General features: G+C 43.7%; 1 protein-coding gene across 1 annotated transcript in view; it reads right to left on the minus strand.

Moving 5' to 3' along the window:
- Positions 1 to 7477: 7477 nt before the first annotated feature.
- Positions 7478 to 19420, minus strand: part of MPP3 (membrane palmitoylated protein 3) — a 30373-nt gene continuing 18430 nt past the window's right edge. Inside the window, exons 15-18 of the mRNA XM_030923910.1 lie at positions 16891 to 16984; positions 16582 to 16690; positions 15043 to 15165; positions 7478 to 7918 (exon numbers count right to left, since the gene is read on the minus strand). Of these exons, the coding sequence (XP_030779770.1) occupies positions 7742 to 7918; positions 15043 to 15165; positions 16582 to 16690; positions 16891 to 16984 (503 nt within the window). The 3' untranslated portion in view covers positions 7478 to 7741. The remainder of the gene's footprint in view (positions 7919 to 15042; positions 15166 to 16581; positions 16691 to 16890; positions 16985 to 19420) is intronic.

Here is a 19420-nt window from a genome sequence, read left to right on the forward strand (position 1 = left end):
GCTTTGTTCTTTTGGCTTAGGATTGTCTTGGCAATGCGGGCTCTTTTTTGGTTCCATATGAACTTTAAAGTAGCTTTTTCCAATTCTGTGAAGAAAGTCATTGGTAGCTTGATGGGGATGGCATTGAATCTACAAATTACCTTGGGCAGTGTGGCCATTTTCACAATATTGATTCTTCCTATCCATGAGCATGGAATGTTTTTCCATTTGTTTGTGTCCTCTTTTATTTCGTTGAGCAGTGGTTTGTAGTTTTCCTTGAAGAGGTCCTTCACATCCCTTGTAAGTTGGATTCCTAGGTATTTTATTCTCTTTGAAGCAATTGTGAATGGGAGTTCACTCATGATTTGGCTCTCTGTCTGTTATTGGTGTATAGGAATGCTTTGTGATTTTTGCACATTGATTTTGTATCCTGAGACTTTGCTGAAGTTGCTTATCAGCTTAAGGAGATTTTGGGCTGAGAGAGTGGGGTTTTCTAAATATACAATCATGTCATCTGCAAATGGGGACAATTTGACTTCCTCTTTTCCTAATTGAATACCCTTTACTTCTTTCTCTTGCCTGATTGCCCTGGCCAGAACTTCCAACACTATGTTGAATAGGAGTGGTGAGAGAGGGCATCCTTGTCTTGTGCCAGTTTTCAAAGGGAATGCTTCCAGTTTTTGCCCATTCAGTATGATACTGGCTGTGGGTTTCTCATAAATAGCTCTTGTTATTTTGAGATATGCTGCATCAATACCTAATTTATTGAGAGTTTTTAGCATGAAGGGCTGAATTTTGTCAAAGGTCTTTTCTGCATCTATTGAGATAATCATGTGGTTTTTGTCTTTGGTTCTGTTTATATGATGGATTATGTTTATTGATTTGCATATGTTGAATCAGTCTTGCATCCCAGGGATGAAGCCAACTTGATCGTAGTGGATAAACTTTTTGATGTGCTGCTGGATTCAGTTTGCCAGTATTTTATTGAGGATTTTTGCATCAATGTTCATCAGGGATACTGATCTAAAATTCTCTTTTTTGTGTGTGTCTCTGTCAGGCTTTGGTATCAGGATGATGGTGGTCTCATAAAATGAATTAGGGAGGATTCCCTCTTTTTCTATTGACTGGAATAGTTTCAGAAGGAATGGTACCAGCTCCTCTTTGTACCTCTGGTAGAATTCGGCTATTAATCCGTCTGGTCCTGGATTTTTTTTTGGTTGGTAGGCTATTAATTATTGCCTCAATTTCAGAACCTGTTATTGGTCTATTCAGGGATTCAACTTCCTGATTTAGTCTTGGGAGGGTGTGTGTCCAGGAATTTATCCATTTCTTCTAGATTTTCTAGTTTATTTGCATAGAGGTGTTTACAGTATTCTCTGATGGTAGTTTGTATTTCTGTGGGATCGGTGGTGATATCCCCTTTATCATTTTTTTATTGCATCTATTTGATTCTTCTCTCTTTTCTTCTTTATTAGTCTTGCTAGCAGTCTATCAATTTTGTTGATCTTTTCAAAGAACCAGCTCCTGGATTCACTGATTTTTTTTAATGGTTTTTTGTGTCTCCATCTCCTTCAGTTCTGCTCTGATCTTAGTTATTTCTTGCCTTCTGCTAGCTTTTGAATGTGTTTGCTCTTGCTTCTCTAGCTCTTTTACTTGTGATGCTAGGGTGTCAATTTTAGATCTTTCCTGCTTTCTCTTGTGGGCATTTAGTGCTATAAATTTCCCTCTACACACTGCTTTAAATGTGTCCCAGAGATTCTGGTATGTTGTGTCTTTGTTCTCATTGGTTTCAAAGAACATCTTTATTTCTGCCTTCATTTCATTATGTACCCGGTAGTCATTCAGGAGCAGGTTGTTCAGTTTCCATGTAGTTGAGCGGTTTTGAGTGAGTTTCTTAATCCTGAGTTCTAGTTTGATTGCACTGTGGTCTGAGAGACAGTTTGTTATAATTTCTGTTCTTTTACATTTGCTGAAGAGTGCTTTACTTCCAACCATGTGGTCAATTTTGGAATAAGTGTGATGTGGTGCTGAGAATGTATATTCTGTTGATTTGGGGTGGAGAGTTCTGTAGATGTCTATTAGGTCTGCTTGGTGCAGAGCTGAATTCAATTCCTGGATATACTTGTTAACTTTTTGTCTTGTTGATCTGTCTAATGTTGACAGTGGGGTGTTAAAGTCTCCCATTATTATTGTGTGGGAGTCTAAGTCTCTTGGTAAGTCTCTAAGGACTTGCTTTATGAATCTGGGTGCTCCTGTATTGGGTGCATATTATTTAGGACAGTTAGCTCTTCTTGTTGAATTGATCCCTTTACCACTATGTAACGGCCTTCTTTGTCTCTTTTGATCTTTGTTGGTTTAAAGTCTGTTTTATCAGAGATGAGAATTGCAATCCCTGCATTTTTTTGTTTTCCATTTGCTTGGTAGATCTTCCTCCATCCCTTTATTTTGAGCCTATGTGTGTCTCTGCACGTGAGATGGGTCTCACACTGATGGGTCTCGACTCTTTATCCAATTTGCCAGTCTGTGTCTTTTAATTGGAGCATTTAGCCCATTTACATTTAAGGTTAATATTGTTAAGTGTGAATTTGATCCTGTCATTATGATGTTAGCTGGTTATTTTGCTCGTTAGTTGATGCAGTTTCTTCCTAGCATTGATGGTCTTTACAATTTGGCATGTTTTTGCAATGGCTGGTACCAGTTGTTCCTTTCCATGTTTAGTGCTTCCTTCCAGAGCTCTTGTAAGGCAGGCCTGGTGGTGACAAAATCTCTCAGCATTTGTTTGTCTGTAAAGGATTTTATTTCTCCTTCATTTATGAAGCTTAGTTTGGCTGGATATGAAATTCTGGTTTAAAAATTCTTTTCTTTAAGAATGTTGAATATTGGCCCCCACTCTCTTCTGGCTTGTAGAGTTTCTGCCGAGAGATCTGCTGTTAGTCTCATGGGCTTCCCTTTGTGGGTAACCTGGCCTTTCTCTCTGGCTGCCCTTAACATTTTTTCCTTCATTTCAACTTTGGTGAATTTGACAATTATGTGTCTTGGAGTTGCTCTTCTTGAGGAGTATCTTTGTGGCATTCTCCGTATTTCCTAAATTTGAACATTGGCCTGCCTGGCTAGGTTGGGGAAGTTCTCCTGGATAATATCCTGAAGAGTGTTTTCCAACTTGGTTCCATTCTCCCCGTCACTTTCAGGTACACCAATCAGACGTAGATTTGGTCTTTTCACATAGTCCCATATTTCTTGGAGGCTTTGTTCGTTTCTTTTCACTCTTTTTTCTCTAAACTTCTCTTCTCACTTCATTTCATTCATTTGATCTTCAATTACTGATACCCTTTCTTCCACTTGATCAAACCGGCTACTGAAGCTTATGCATGCATCACGTAGTTCTCGTGCCATGGTTTTCAGCTCCATCAGTTCATTTAAGGACTTCTCTACACTGTTTATTCTAGTTAGCCATTCACCTAATCTTTTTTCAAGGTTTTTAGCTTCTTTGCGATGGGTTCGAACATCCTCCTTTAGCTTGGAGAAGTTTGTTATTACTGATCGTCTGAAGCCTTCTTTTCTCAACTCATCAAAGTCATTCTCCATCCACCTTTGTTCCATTGCTGGCGAGGAACTGCGTTCCTTTGGAGGAGAAGAGGTGCTCTGATTTTTAGAATTTTTCAGCTTTTCTGCTCTGGTTTCTCCCCATCTTTGTGGTTTTATCTACCTTTGATCTTTGATGATGGTGACGTACAGATGTGGTTTTGGTGTGGGTGTCCTGTTTGTTAGCTTTCCTTCTAACAGTCAGGACCGTCAGCTGCAGGTCTGTTGGAGTTTGCTGGAGGTCCATTCCAGATGTTGTTTGCCTGGCTATCACCAGCAAAGGCTGCAGAACAGCAAATATTGCAGAACAGCAAATGTTGCTGTCTGGTCCTTCTTCTGGAAGCTTCTCTCAGAGGGGCACCCAGCTGAGAGGTGTCAGTCGGCCCCTACTGGGAGGTGTTTTCCAGTTAGGCTAATTGGGGGTCAGGGACCCACTTGAGGAGGCAGTCTGTCCGTTCTCAGATCTCAAACTCTGTGCTGGGAAAGCACTACTCTCTTCAAAGCTGTCAGACAGGGACGTTTAAGTCTGCAGAAGTTTCTGCTGCCTTTTGTTCAGCTATGCTCTGCCCCCAGAGGTGGAGTCTACAGAGGCAGGCAGGCCTCCTTGAGCTGCCATGGGCTCCACCCAGTTCGAGCTTCCAGGCTGCTTTGTTTACCTACTCAAGTCTCAGCAATGGTGGACACCCCTCCCCCAGCCTCGCTGCCACCTTGCAGTTCAATCTCAGATTGCTGTGCTAGTAGTGAGTGAGGCTCCATGGGTGTTGGACCCTCCGAGCCAGGCATGGTATATAATCTTCTGGTGTGCCATTTGCTAAGGCCTTGGAAAAGCACAGTATTAGGGTGGGAGTGTCTGATTTTCCAGGTACCGTCTGTCACGGCTTCCCTTTGCTAGGAAAGGGAATTCCCTGACCCCTTGTGCTTCCCGGGTGAGGTGATGTCCTGCCCTGCTCCATGGGCTGCACCCACTGTCTGACAAGCCCCAGTGAGATGAAGCCAGTACCTCAGTTGGAAATGCAGAAATCACACGTCTTCTGCGTCGCTCATACTGGGAGCTGCAGACTGGAGCTGTTCCTATTCGGCCATCTTGGAACCCCCCCTCTGAGCCAATTTTTAAATTTTTATTTTCATTTATTTATTTATTTAAGACAGAGTCTTGCTCTGTTGCCCAGGTTGGAGTGCAATGGCATGATCTTGGCTCACTGCAACCTCTCTGAGGTTCAAGCGATTCTCGTGCTTCAGCCTCTTAAGTAGCTGGGATTATAGGCACGTACCACCATGCCTGGCTAATGTTTGTATTTTTAGTAGAAACAGGGTTTCACCATATTGGCCAGACTGGTCTCAAACTCCTGGCCTCAAGTGATCCACCTGCTTTAGCCTCCCAAAGTGCTGGGATTACAGGCGTGAGCCAACATGAGCCAACGCTGCTGGCCCTAATTTTATGTTTAATAGAGACAAGGTCTTGCTATGTTGCCCAGGCTGGTCTTGAACTCCTGAGCCCAAGTGATCCTTCTGCCTCAGCCTCCCAAAGTGCTGGGATTACAGGCGTGAGTCACCACACTTGGCTAAGGATCACTTTTTAATACTCTGCTTCATAATACATATAAAGAGAATTACTGTCATTTCATCTGACAATTGTGTAAAAATATTATGTAAGCAGCAAAAAACGCCTGTGGAGTGGTATAAAATGCAGAAAGAATGTCATCGGATGCCCAACCACTGTGTTCCCACACTGGAGGGAAAACCGCCTACATGGGACTTTGAGACTTGATTAGGATCTCCACCATAGTGCCTCCCAAAGGGATCTTCAAAAGTAATTTTTAATGTATGTGGGTTTGTTTTGTTTTTGCCTGTGAGCAGACTTCAGATCTCAGCTCTCCTGCATAACAACTTTTTTTTTTGAGACAGAGTCTCACTTGTCGCCCAGGCTGGAGTGCAGTGGCACGATCTCAGCTCACTGCAACCTCTGCTTCCCAGGTTTAAGTGATTCTCCTGCCTCAGCCTCCCAAGTAGCTGGGATTACAACAGGCCCCTGCCACCATGCCATTTTTTTTTTTTTTTTTTTTTTTTTTTTTAGTAGAGACGGGGTTTCACCATTTTGGCCAGGCTGATCTCAAACTCCTGACCTCAAGTGATACACCCACCTCCGCCTCCCAAAGTGCTAGGATTACAGGCATTATCCTGCATAACAACTTTGCATGTGCTAGTCACACTTCAGGGACAGCTAGCTGCCCTCCCTGGCCTAGCTCTCTGTGGATCAGCTCAAGACCAATTTCACTTGATAAGAATCCAATACTCTCTAAGTGCGAAGAAGTCTCCATCTTTTTGCTAGAAAGTTCTGAAGAATGTGATCCTGTTACATGGACCTACCAGGTTCATGAGCTAGACAGTTGCAAAGGTATCCTTGTGTAGAAGGTAAAATGGAAATTTCTAAATGGGTGGCAAACCTTCTCCCTGGTGTTTCACCTTCAACCTGGCCTCCTTTTCCTTTCATGAGTAAAAGAACTTGAAAATGTACACGTGTGTATGTAGCCTTTTCAGTCTTAGAAGTTATAGTCACACTTCATATTATAAATTCTAGCTGTGAACACATTCATCATTTACAAGTGAATTACATTAGTAGCCTCGATTATGGATCCACAAAAGAATGAGGCAGTATAGTATACTGATTAACAATCATCTCTGGTATTTGGGAGATTTAGGCTCAAATACCATAGCTCTGCATTTTATTTTTTATTTTTAAATTTTTTTTTGAGATAGGGTCTCACTCTGTCACCCAGGCTGGAGTGCAGTGGCACAATCATGGCTCACTGCAGCCTTGACCTCCTCGTTCATCCCACCTCAGCCTCCTGAGTAGCTGGGACTGCAAGCACACACCACCACACCTGGCTAGTTTTTGTATTTTTTGTAGAAATGGGATTTCGACACATTGCCCAGACTGGTCTCGAACTCCTGAGCTCAAGCAATCCACCCACCTCGGCCTCCCAAAGTGCTAGGATTACAGGCATGCACTACACTGCCTGGCCTGCAATTTTTTTTTTTAAATCTGTGCAAACTTGGGCACATTATTTAAACTGTCTAAGCTTTATTTTTTTTTTCTCATTTGTACAATGAGATAAGAATCCTACCTTATTAGCTTGGTGTATTTATCAGGGTAATGTATGTAAAGGCCTTAGCATAGCATCCAGCACAGAATAAAGACTGTTGTTGGCTATTAATAATAATAAAAAAATTCTCTGAGCAGCTAAGATATATCATGAATCCTGGGTGATAATCATTTTTGCTCAGAGACAACCCATTAGGCCCACGCTCTGGGTCTACATACTTTTATTCTTGACAGAAATGGTTTACAGCGGCGTAGCCATAGTTTTGACAGGGAGAGTCATTTGGTTTCCCAAGATCTAGCACAACAGGAGCCCCTATGATGTCATGGCAGGGACTGGCTAGGACCAAGGCAACTGTCAGTAACAAAAGGAACAATGGATGGAATAGAACAAATCAAACAAAGCAAGGGCTCAATGTTAGGAATCTGAGGGTATTCAGAAAGGGGAAAGCAACCTTACATTCCTCCAGTCCCTGAAGGCACCACTGCAGTATAGAATAGTACAGTGATTCATGTTGATGGTGAAGTGTGTCTCAGCCTTCCAGAGACAATTTACGTATATTCACTATTGTAAAATAGGCAGAGAACCAATTTTCTATTACCAGGCAAGCACTTCAAAACAAGGTTAAGATCAACATTTTAGTGCTTGAAGACAGGGGAATTTCAGTTACATGTAAAATCCCCTTGGATAAAACAAGTTAGCTTCCAAATAAACTACTAAGCGTCACTATGTTTAAAATGCTTAAATTAATTCTGCAAATCAGTACTGTATAAATTAACCACTATCACCTGCAAAAGACAGTGGCTACTTAACTTTGGTACAAAGAATCAGGGTCAGCTTGCCTGTGATACTTTAATGAATGAAATGTGCTGTTTTCTGATATGCCCCTTTCAAATCATGATCCAAAGAGGTGCAGTGAAAAACAACAAGCAAGACTTCCCACTCATACTCTTCTCGACGATGCAGTTTGTGGAGAATTCTCCCCCTCTCTGCGCTCAAGATTCCTTGATGGTAAAATGAGGGAGTCTGGACTAGTTGATCTTCAAGGTCCCATCCAGCTTGGATGTTCTGGGATAAAGTCACCTGACCCAACTAACAGGTACCCAGTGAGTGTCCTTGCTCAGCTTCTCTAAGACTACTTTGAGCTGGCTGTAGGCACCCTGGAGATCCTCCTTCACCAGCACGGCGTCTACCAGGTGCCCGTAATGCTGGTCTATGAAGGCGGCGGAAGCGGCCATCTCCTGCTGCTGCTCATCCTGCAAGGAAAGGGGTGGTAAAAGGAGCAACTGGGTTGTTCTCCTATAACAAACCTATAGCCTTTGTCTTGAGCGATGTTCCAACCTTTAACTTTTAAGTGATGAGTGGATGACTAGGTCTCACTGACAAACCAACCGTGTACACAAGAACAGAGTGTAGGGACAACATCACGTCAAACTTCAAAGAAAGTTAATTGGCAGTAGACACAATCACTGTTCAGTCATTCACTCACAGGATATCTCCTGAGGGCCTATGAACTCAAAGCCATGATAGGAAGTGCATTGGGAATGCTGATTCTATATCCGTGTATATATGTCAATATCACACTTCCTGCCTCAGAAGTACTTCCAAAGAAGTAGTAGTATTGTGCTGCATGGCATTTAGTACACAAGTTAAATAATTGTAAGAAAGAACTATAAATAATAACTATATAAAAACAGAGCAAACATTTCTGTAATCAACTAGTGGAAGAAGAAATCATTCCAATGCCCTCCTGAAGACTCCTAAATTCATAGTGTAGAACTAAATTCTTTTCATTTCCTCACACCAGAGCCAAACACTAGCACAGCAAAGTGGAGTTATTTAAGAAAGCACTGGACAATTCTAATCAAATTCCCCATGTCCTTAGGGCAGCTGATCTCTTTAATCAGATTGCCTTCCTGACACCTAACATTAAGGTATAGGCAACAACTCCATCTTACCCAATGTGGGCACTGTTTGCATCTCCATTCAAAAGAACCTCTAATAAGTATCAGTTCGGGTGAGTAGTTGTCTGACAATCTGCCTGGTTTTGGAAAACAGGAAAGTGGTAGGCCCATTCTAAGTAAAATTACAAAATGAAATTTGTTGCTGGCATTCACTCATTCCCCTTTTTAGTCCTCTGTTGCCATCTCCGCTCTGTTTCTAGGGGCTCGGTGTTTTCATGCTGCCACAGGGAAAGGGTGAGTTCTGTTCTCTCCCAAAGAGACATACATTCCAAAATATTCCCGTCTTCTCTCTGTCACCAGTCAAAACCCAATTCCTACTTTAGTGAGAGCATCTGAAATTTCAGGATTTGAGTCCTCAAGATCTAGGAAAAGGGTGTGACATGCTACTTCAAAGACAGTTGAAATGTACTATCTAAGAAGGCTGAGATAATTTCTTCTCCTTTTCTCCTCCAGGAGGGAAAAAATTGGATTAAATTGGGAGACATTTCTCAATTCTATATTCCATATAGAATATTCTTGCAGGGCTACTTTCATACTCAGAAGCACTTCGCACTATCCCATAACTGCCCCCTGGCTCTTCAACCCCTCCTTCCCCACTCTCTGACACACATTCATCCTATAGACCTGTCTGCTGCTTCCAGTTTCCCCTCCTCCAGGCACCCACATGGTTCATCCTGGAAGCATTTGGCTAGTTGAGAAATTATAGAAGAAAAATTTTTGCCACAAAGAACCACAATCTTCCTAATAAATATCTGCATCTCAAAGAACTTCAGTAAATCTCTAATGGAGTAAAAACACGTGACATTTACTTTGCAGTCATAAATCCCCTGAACCCCTTTCCTGGCCTGTAAAGATGGAACTCGCCACCTATGTCTTCAGCAAGAGTCACAGTCCCAAAGATCACATAGGAAAGATTCCCCCATGCTGTCCATCACCCCCAGGTTGGATTAGCTTTGCTGGGTCAGAAGCCAGAAGCCTCATTAACTTCTGGTCAGCAAGGAAACAGACAGAGGATGTTTTGGGTCCCCTACCAGGAACTCAGGTGGGGGAGACAATGGACAGATATTTAACGTTACACAAAACCCATGCCTTTGTGAGGAATTTCTCCAAATGTCATCTGGGGTCTGCCAACATACATCAAAACCACATGAAAGGCTGTGTGTTTAAAAATGGAGTGCCTGGGCCCCACTCCAAACCCCCTAGGTCAGAATCTCTGGGAGTAGAACCGGGGACTCTGTGTTGAACAGCCTCACTGTGACCTTGCTGCCTACTCACAGCTGCAGGGTGGTGGAGCTCGAATGGACCAGCTGCATTTCATCATCAGCCCACCTGCTTGGAATGCAGTATTCTGGTGGGCAATACAAGAGATGGGATAGACGGCAAAACGGGCCAGGCTGGAAGGACACTGGGAATAGAGTGCAGCTGCTTCTCTTGAAATAACAATCATGGGCCAGGGAGGGTTCTGACTCCTAGAAAGCTGGCACTGCCTGTGGACCTGATTATTTGGCAGAACTTTCCTTGAGTCCTAGAAAGCTGCCTCTTATTCTCCTAATGACTTCTTGACTCTTTGAAAAATGAGCCATTTCTCCCCTGCTTATTCAATCCTGAAATATTTGCAAAACAAAACAAAGCCAATACAGCAAAACGAATGGGCAGATTGATCCTAAAATTCATATGGCAACGCAAAGGACCCAGAATAGCCAAAACAAGCTTGAAAAACCTGACTTCAAAACTTACTACAAAGCTAGTAATCGAAGCAAGGTGGTGTGGTGCTGGCCTAACAATAGACATGTAGACCAGTGGAATGGGACTGAGACTCCGGAGAGAAACCCTTACTTTTCTTGCCAATTGATTCTAGACAAGGGTGTCAAAATAATTAAATGAGAAAATAGTTTTTTCAACCAGTGATGCTGGGGTAACTGGCTATCCACCTGCAAAGAATGAAGTTGGACCCCTACTTCACACAATCCACAGAAAATAACACAAAATAGATGATAGATCCAAATGTAACTGCTACAACTATAAATATCTTAAAAGAAAACAAAGGAGTAAATCTTTATGACCTTGGATTCAACAATGATTTCTTAGATACGATACCAAAAATATAAGCAAAAAAAGAAAAAACACATTGGGCTTTATCACATTTTAAAATGTTATGCCTCAAAGGACGCTATCAAGAAAGTAAGGGCCAGGTGTGGTGCCTCCCAGCACTTTAGAAGGCGGAGGCAGGCAGAACACCCAAGGTCACGAGTTTGAGACCAGCCTGGCCAACATGGTGAAACCCCATCTCTACTAAAAATACAAAAAAAATTAGCCGGGCGTGATGGCATGCGCCTGTAATCCCAGCTACTTGGAGGTTGAGGCAGGAGAATCAGTTGAACCTGGGAGGCGGAAGTTTCAGTGAGCCAACACCGCACCATTGCACTCCAGCCTGGGCAAGAGCAAAACTCTGTCTCACAAAAAAAAAAAAGAAACCGAAAAGACAACTCACAGAATGGGAAAAAATATTCGCATATCATGCATCTGACAAAGGACTTGTATCCAAAATAAAGAATTCTTACAACTCAATAATAAAAAATGGACATTTAAAAATGGACAAAGTATTTGAATAGACATTTCTCCAAGAAAGATATAAAAATGGCCAATAAACACATGAAAAGATGTTCAGCTTCACTGATGATTAGAGAAATGCAAATCAGAACCACAATGAGATACCACTTCACAACTACTAGTAATGCTATGATTAAAAAGACAGACAATAACAAGGGCTGGTGAGGATGTGGAGAAATGGGAACTCTTGAACGCTGCTGCTGGGAATGTAAAATGGTACAGCTGCCATGGTAGAGTCTGGCAGTTCCCCCAAATGTTAAACATAGAGCTGCCCTATGACCCAGCAATTCCACACCAAGGTATACACCCAAGAGAAATGAAAACATGTTCACACAAAAACTTGTATATGAATATTCATAACATGATTCATAATAGCTGAAAATCCATAAATGTTCATTAATTGATAAATGGGTAAACAAAATGTGGTACTCTATACAATGGAATATTATTCAGCCATAAAAAAAAAGAATGAAGTACTGATACATGAATGAACCTTAAAAACATTATACTAAGTGAAAAAAGCCAGATACAAAAGGTCTTATATTGCATGAATGCATTTATACGAAACGCTTAGAATAGACAAATTTATAGTGACCCTAGATTAGCAGTTGCCTGTGGCTAGGAAGGGGCTGGAGGAAAACAGATAATGGGAAATTCTAATGGGCTCAAGGTTTCTTTCTGAGGTGATGAAAATGCTCTTAAATTGACTGTGGTAGTTGCAACAACTCTGAATACATAATTGAATTGTATGCTTTAAATGGGTGAATTGTACAGTATGTAAATTTTATCTCAATAAAGCTGTTAACTTCTCTTCCAAAAAACACACAATAAAACACAGAAAACAAAAATTAGTCAAGAGCCCACTATTCAGGGAGAATTGCCTTTAGCATTTTAGTGTATTTTGTGTGTAACACAAAATTAGAATCCTGATTTTTTTATTTTCTGATTTATTTTTTCTTGTATTTAGCTATGTCATCAAATATTCCTCCAACACATGGCTTTTAAGTATTTAGTTATTTTTTTTTTTTTGAGACAGAGTCTTGATTTGTCACCCAGGCTGGAGTACAGTGGCACGATCTCAGTTCACTGAAAACTCTGCCTCCCAGGTTCAAGCAATTGTCCTGCCTCAGCCTCCCAAGTAGCTGGAATGACAGACGCCCGCCACCATGCCCAGCCAATTTTTGTATTTTTAGTAGAAACGGGGATTTCACCATGTTGGCCAGGCTGATCTCAAACTCCTGACCCCTGGTGATCCACCCACCTAGGCCTCCCAAAGTGCTGGGATTACAAGCGTGAGCCACCACGTCCGGCCCCAACATATGGCTTTTAACTGGCTAAAATAATATTTCAATACATTCTGTAAGTGTCATGTAATGGAGTATATTGAACTGAGTCCTGATAGTGAACATTTAGGTTGTCTCTGATTTTTTTGTTATGTGATGGGCATACTGTACATTTCTGGTTTTCGTTTTTGAGATGGAGTTTCACTCTTGTTGCCCAGGCTGGAGTGCAATGGCACAATCTCGGCTCATTGCAACCTCCGCCTCCAAGTTCAAGCAATTCTCCTGCCTCAGCCTCGCAAATAGCTGGGATTACAGGCACGTGCCACCATGCCCAGCTAATTTTTTGTATTTAGTAGAGACGGGGTTTCACCGTGTTGGTCAGGTTGGTCTCAAACTCCTGACCTCAGGTGATCCACCCGCCTTGGCCCTCCAAAGTGTTGGTATTACAGGTGTGAGCCATTGTACCCAGTCAATACTGTATGTTTCTAAATGATTCTAAACTTAAGTTGATACTCCCCTTAGAGTTTCTTTTATGTGTGTGTTTTTTTTTAAGACAGAGTCTTGCTCTCTTGCTCAGGCTAGAGTGTGCAGTGGCGTGATTTTGGCTCACTGCAGTCTCTGCCTCCTGGGTTCAAGTGTTTCTCCTGTCTCATCCTCCCGAATAGCTGGAATTACAGGCACGCGCCACCATACCTAGTGTAATATACAAAATCATTTCTGTATTTTTAGTATGAGACGGGGTTTCACCATGTTGGCCAGGCTGCTCTCCAACTCCTGACCTTAGGTGATCCGCCTGCCTCGGCCTCCCAAAGTGCTGGGATTATAGGCGTGAGCCACCGCGCCAGCCTTCCCCTTAGAGTTTCTAAAGGAGAAAATTTCTTTTTCTTTTTTTTCTTTTTTTTTTGGAGGCAGTCTCACTCTGTCACGCAGGCTGGAATGCAGTGGCATGGTCATGGCTCACTGCAGCCTTAACCTATTAGGCTCAAGTGATCCTCCCACTCCCATCTCAGTCTCTTGAGTAGCTAGGACTATAGGTGTGTGCCACCACACCTGGCTAATTTTTGTAATTTTTTTTGTAGAGACGGGGTTTCACCAAGTTGCCCAGGCTGGTCTTGAATTCCTGGGCTCAAGCAATCTGCCCACCTCAGCCTCCCAAAGTGCTGAGATACAGGCGTGAGCCACCATACCTGGCCAAGGAGAGAATTTCTAATGTTCCTTGTATGTATGCCATTCTAAATAATTTACTGAGACCAGGTATGGTGGCTCACACCTGTAATCACAACACTTTGGGAAGCTGAGGCAGGAGGATCACTTGAGGCCAGGAGTTTGAGACCACCCTGGGCAGCACAGAGACACCCTGTCTCTATAACTTTTTTTTTTTTAATTGGCTGGGTGTTGGTGGTACATGCCTGTAGTCCCAGCTACTTAGGAAGCTGAGGAAGGAAGACTGCTTGAGCCCAGGAGTTCAAGGCTGCAGTGAGCCATGATTATACCACTGCACTCCAGCCTGGGCAATATAGCAAGACCCTGTCCTAAAAAAAATAAAAGGCCAGGCACAGTGGCTTACACCTGTAATCCCAGCACTTTGGGAGGCCAAGGTGGGAGGATCACTCGAGCCCAGGAGCTCAAGACCAGCCTGGACAACATAGTGAGTCCCTGTCTTTAAAAATAAAAAATAAAATATCTATCAATGTGGACAGTTAAAACTGAAAATCAGTATGAACTAGGACTGAATCAAAATCTTGACTTGGAGGGAGCTTCCTGACCAAGGGGAAGGATCCAAGAAGGCCTCCTTCAGATGAAACCAGCTATATAGGACAGCAAGCAAAGTCTATTCTGGGACTGAGTTGCTTCTGACTGCCCCCACCACCCATAATAACTTCCAGCTCATTCTGCTGACTGACCCTGTTAAGAACCAAAAAAGATGAGTCACCAAGTCCATACCTCCTGGAAGAACTCTGTCAAATACTTAGGTTTTGGGTGAGGGTTTCGCCATCCTGACATAGACTGGGCTGAACAAAGAATCTATGACAGTGAAACAGAAGTTCATTTAGGATACATCAGATGATCTCATCCACGAGTTTTAGAAATCCCTTCATTCATTGATGATTCAAACTGGTTTGAAAGCAGTGATAATGACCTTGTTAGTTGGGATTTCAATTAAAAATACTTGGGTTTGGCCTAGGAATGTAGTTTGATGAGTGTAGTCGGTCACACTCACATGAGGTCCCCGACAGGTGTCATATTTTGGGGGAGGGTGCTTATGTGAGGGAGTGGAGGGGTGTGAGCCCAGGAAAAGCCACCTGCCTGGTTTGGGAGGCACTTCCAGCTGTTCACCTTGAGCCTTCTGGCCATGCAATCATCTTCTCTTAAGTTTTTCAATAGGCAAAATGGAAAGACAATCACGTGCAGAAGGTGCATCCCGCATCCCTCTTCAGCTGCAAGCACCTTATGCAGCTAGAAGCATTCCTGTAACAGCCTCCCTTAGGCCTTCAGAAAAGAAACAATCAACTTTAAACTTACAAATGGGGCTGCCGTGTCCTCACAAGCTGGGGACTTAGGTGGGGTCTTTCTTTTTTCCTGAATTGCAGGCTTTACAAATATAATATAGGGTTTGAATTCTGAGGTCCTCAGTTGTTTCAGTGCCTGAGAAAGAAAGTTCAGGAATATTATATACTTTTGAAGTGTTTTATTGTGAAATATACTTTGGAAAACTCAACGTGTGCTTCAATCCCATAACCTCAACAGCAAAGGTCCTGGTTACATGGGTCCCATGACAATGGACTTCAATGGGGCAGACCAACTGCTCCTTTTCTCGTCCTTCACTTCGACATTGAACTCAGCGGGGCCCTGAAGTCACACTCACTGCAAATAGAAGGTTCCTAAGCCTCAGCTCAGAGAGAGTTGCTGTCTCTCTTAGCTCTGACCCTTCGGGCTATAATTAACCTTCTTAGGCTCCTCTCCACCTTCCATTTCTGATGGGTGAGGACGCAGGAGTCAGTGTGTATCTATTTAGTCAAATGTCATCAATTGGACTACACTGTTACCAGATTTGTGCTATTACATCTCCTCTTGGTATTCAAAGAAAAGGTCTGCAAAGCAAATGAGATTACCGAACAGATCACTTAAACTGTAGACTGTAGAAACTGTACTCTTGATTAATGTATTTTTATCTAGAATGTAAGGGCTCCACTTGGAAACACTAAGTATTAAACTGCTATATGCATTATCTGCACCCTTGATCAATAAAGTGATCCATAAAATCACTTTTCAAAAAAATTTTTGAAACTCAGACTTTTAATTTTGATTACTAACTCCTTGTAAGTCCAAATGAGTGAGCGTTTTCCTTTGTAGGCATAACATGCTTTTTGGAATATGTTTCAAGCAAACTTCTTTAAAATAAAGCCTACAGTTTATATCATAAAATCAGAGATCTGTTTCTATAGAGGGGAAAAAAAAATCCCAGATTGAGTTCAAAGCTTGGAAGTTTTTCTAAAAGACAAGGTTAAAAAGATGGCTAAGCCCCTGCTGAGCCCACAGCATGCTGGGTGTGCAGGAGTGGAAATGTTTTTGAAGCACTTCACAGGGCCATGTCTCCCTCCCTCTTTGTCCCCTTTAAACTGCTCTCCTCACTGCCTCCCTGAGTGGTTCTCTAAGCCACTGACTCCACCTGCCTTGGTTGGGGAGGGGGAGGCCTGGCACTGAGCGCTCAGCCCCAGCTTCACCTGGGTACTGACATCTAATTCTCTGGCACATTGCAATGGCCAATCAGCGCCACCAACTATAGCATGATCTGTTCCATGCAGGGGTTACTAGCCTGGGTCTGTGGGCCACCAGAGTGTCCACAAGCTCCCTACAATTAATGCAGAATTTGTGGATAGAGGGGCATGTTTTGGGGTACAAGGCTTTCATTTGTTTCTCAAAGGAAGACCCAAAGAAACTGAACAGTTAGTGTTCCAGACTAAAAATTCCTTAGGCTGAGGTTAAGTGTTGTATAAAACGTACAATCCCCTAGTTATAAATTCCATTAACCAGAAATGGCCAGCAGGCCCAGGAACTCACTTCCGGCTCCACATCCACCAAACAAACTTTGTTTTTGGCCATAACAGCCTGAATGGCTTCCAGGCTGGTTCCATAGAAATTTTCCTTATATTCACCATGTTCCAGGAACCTAAAACACCACCAAAGGGGAAAAGACCTTTAGTTCCTCAGCTTTCCTAAATTAGCAAAGGAAAGGGGACCTCCCAACATGACTTCTCTCCCGCTTCCCCCATCCTTTCTGGGAGCCCTCCCAGGAGCTCCAGTGGAATACAGGCAGATACAAAAATACGCAGCTGCCTAGAAGGCCAACTGGCCCATCAAGCAACGTACTTGTTGTGATGTAAGTCGGCCTCAAATGCTTGCTTAGACACAAAGTGATATTCCACTCCTTCCTTCTCATGGCTCTTTCGGGGCCTGGTGGTATCTTTTAAAGAAAGAAGGAAAGCTGGGCAAAGAGATGTCACATCACAGCACGCGGGGACAGCAGCAGGCTTAGGCACTCATTTGGGAGTTGGCTGCTGCTGTGTCTAAACCAAGCACTTCTACCTCATCGTATGTCCCTGTATCAGGCACTGTGCCTTTCCAGGCAGGTGTATCACTGATTCACACAACAACTCTTCGATGCAGCTGAGAAAACTGAGGCACAGAGAGGCTCGGCGCTGTGCACAGTGACACACAACCAGTAGAGAGCATAGCCAGAATCGGTCTCTCTGCCAAATGCCCAGCTTATACCCTTAACCACTCTGCTAACTGACTCCCTGATGCTGTGGCTTTTTTTTTTTTTTTTTTTTGAGACAGAGTTTTGCTCGTTCCCCAGGCTGCAGCGCAATGGTGTGATTTCGGCTCACCGCAACCTCTGCCACCCCGATTCAAGCGATTCTCCTGCCTCAGCCTCCCGAGTAGCTGGGATTACAGGCATGTGCCACCACGCCCGGCTACTTTTGTATTTTTAGTAGAGACGGGGTTTCTCCACGTTGGTCAGGCTGGTCTCGAACTCCCAACCTCAGGTGATCCACCCGCCTCGGCCTCCCAAAGTGCTGGGATTATAGGCATAAGCCACTGTGCCCAGCAGATGCTGTGGCTTTTGAAGAATCACTTAAGAGACCCCTAGGTCCTAACTTTTAATTCTTCAATGCTTTTTCTTTTTTGAGAGCAAAGGAGCCACATATACATTTGACCCTGATGTATGCTTTTAATTCTTTAGTCAATTAGTTCTCATCTCCAGAAAAAGGAGACAGGAAGACAGATCGTCCCTATATGGATTGGATGTGTTTCAGCAAGGCTGGCTCTCAAACAAAAATGTTAAAACACATGGTGTTTTCTCATTGATTTCCATAACAGAATTGGGATGCACACTTCTGAGGAAAATCAGGTCTTCCACATAATAAGGGCACACACAAAGCCACACACGCAGCATTTCCCAAAAGATAAAATGGGATCTTGGGGCGCTGTGTCTTCTGGCCCATGGGAACCATCCAGGGGATGCCCTGTGTTCTATCTGTGACATCTTAGTCCAACCTCCGGCAGAGCTGCTAGGGTCACTTTTCCAACCACATCATCCCCCTGCTTAAAAACTTTTATTTATCTATGCATTACATTCTAAACACCCTAGCTGAATATATGAGACCTGCATGATCTGCCCAACCTCTCAGCTCCATTTTCCAGCACATCATCCACACTAATCTCCCCAGTCACTAACACTGCTCTGTCCCTTCACACATGTTGTTTACTCAGTACGGAAAACGATTCCTTTCTCTTCTGCCTGGAAAACTCCTATTTACACTTCAAAACCCAGCATAAAAGTCACTGCCTCTGGGAAGGCTTCCTTGACTCCCCCAGTTTCTAAAACCAAGGAGGAAAGTCTATCTGTGGAGTGCCTAGAAGCAGGTGGGCCTGACCATCCAGGTACCTCTTCCCCAGAGGATGGATCCAGAGGGTTCAATCAGTGTGTTAGCAACCTCTGCATGTCCTGTTTCGCTCCCCCTGAAACTTGGAAGGCTGTGGCTCCCTGAAGCCCTCCAGGTTCATCACAGGTGTCCTGCCAGAATGGCCTCCCCAGTGCCACCACCTCCCCCACATCCCTGCCACTTCAAATTGGGCTCTGGAAGACAGCTCTGACAACCCACAGACTAGGTGCTGGGCCCAGGGAGAGCAGTGTGATCAAAGTAAGGCTTCGTGGCTGCTCTGCCCCAGAACACTCTGAGGAGGCCCCATTACCACGGCCACAGCACCCCTCTCAGTAGCCACCAGGCATTCACATTGCATCCCTCTGAGGCCAGGGGGACTGAGAGTGAGTCCCAGAAAGGAAAGGGGCAGCCAAGGGCACGAAGTGGCAGGCAGCAGGTGAGAGGCCATTGTGCACCCTCGTTAAGTACATGACTGGGGCAGGCTGCCTGGGTTTGAATCTTGGCTCTACCATTTACCAACTGTGTGACATTGGACAAGTTAGTTAATCTCTCTGACCCTCACTGTCTTCCTCTGCCATACAAGATGATAACAATCTCTCTTCTCAGGGGTACTGGGAGGGCTGACCCAGGGGACTGCACATAAAATCTCTTGGCATATTACCTGGCACCTTCATTCTCCTCCTCCTCATCCTCCTTATCACATTCAGAACCAGGATCCTCTGCCCACTGGAGCTTGACATCCCAGAGTGCCCCTAGCAGCAGCAAGCCCCAGGAATTGGCAGGGGAGGCATCACCCAGGAATGTACCCAGCCACCCTGACAAACTGGAATCTGGCTATGAGAGAGTGCCAAGAAATACCACTCACAGGGTTCTGTGGCTTCTCTGACCTGCCCTCTCATCCAAGCAGAGGGCAGGGGCCATCGGAGTCAAAATTCACCATGATGAGGAGGAAT

Source organism: Rhinopithecus roxellana, chromosome 19 (genome assembly GCF_007565055.1).
Source record: "Rhinopithecus roxellana isolate Shanxi Qingling chromosome 19, ASM756505v1, whole genome shotgun sequence".
Classification (NCBI taxonomy): Eukaryota; Metazoa; Chordata; class Mammalia; order Primates; family Cercopithecidae; genus Rhinopithecus; species Rhinopithecus roxellana.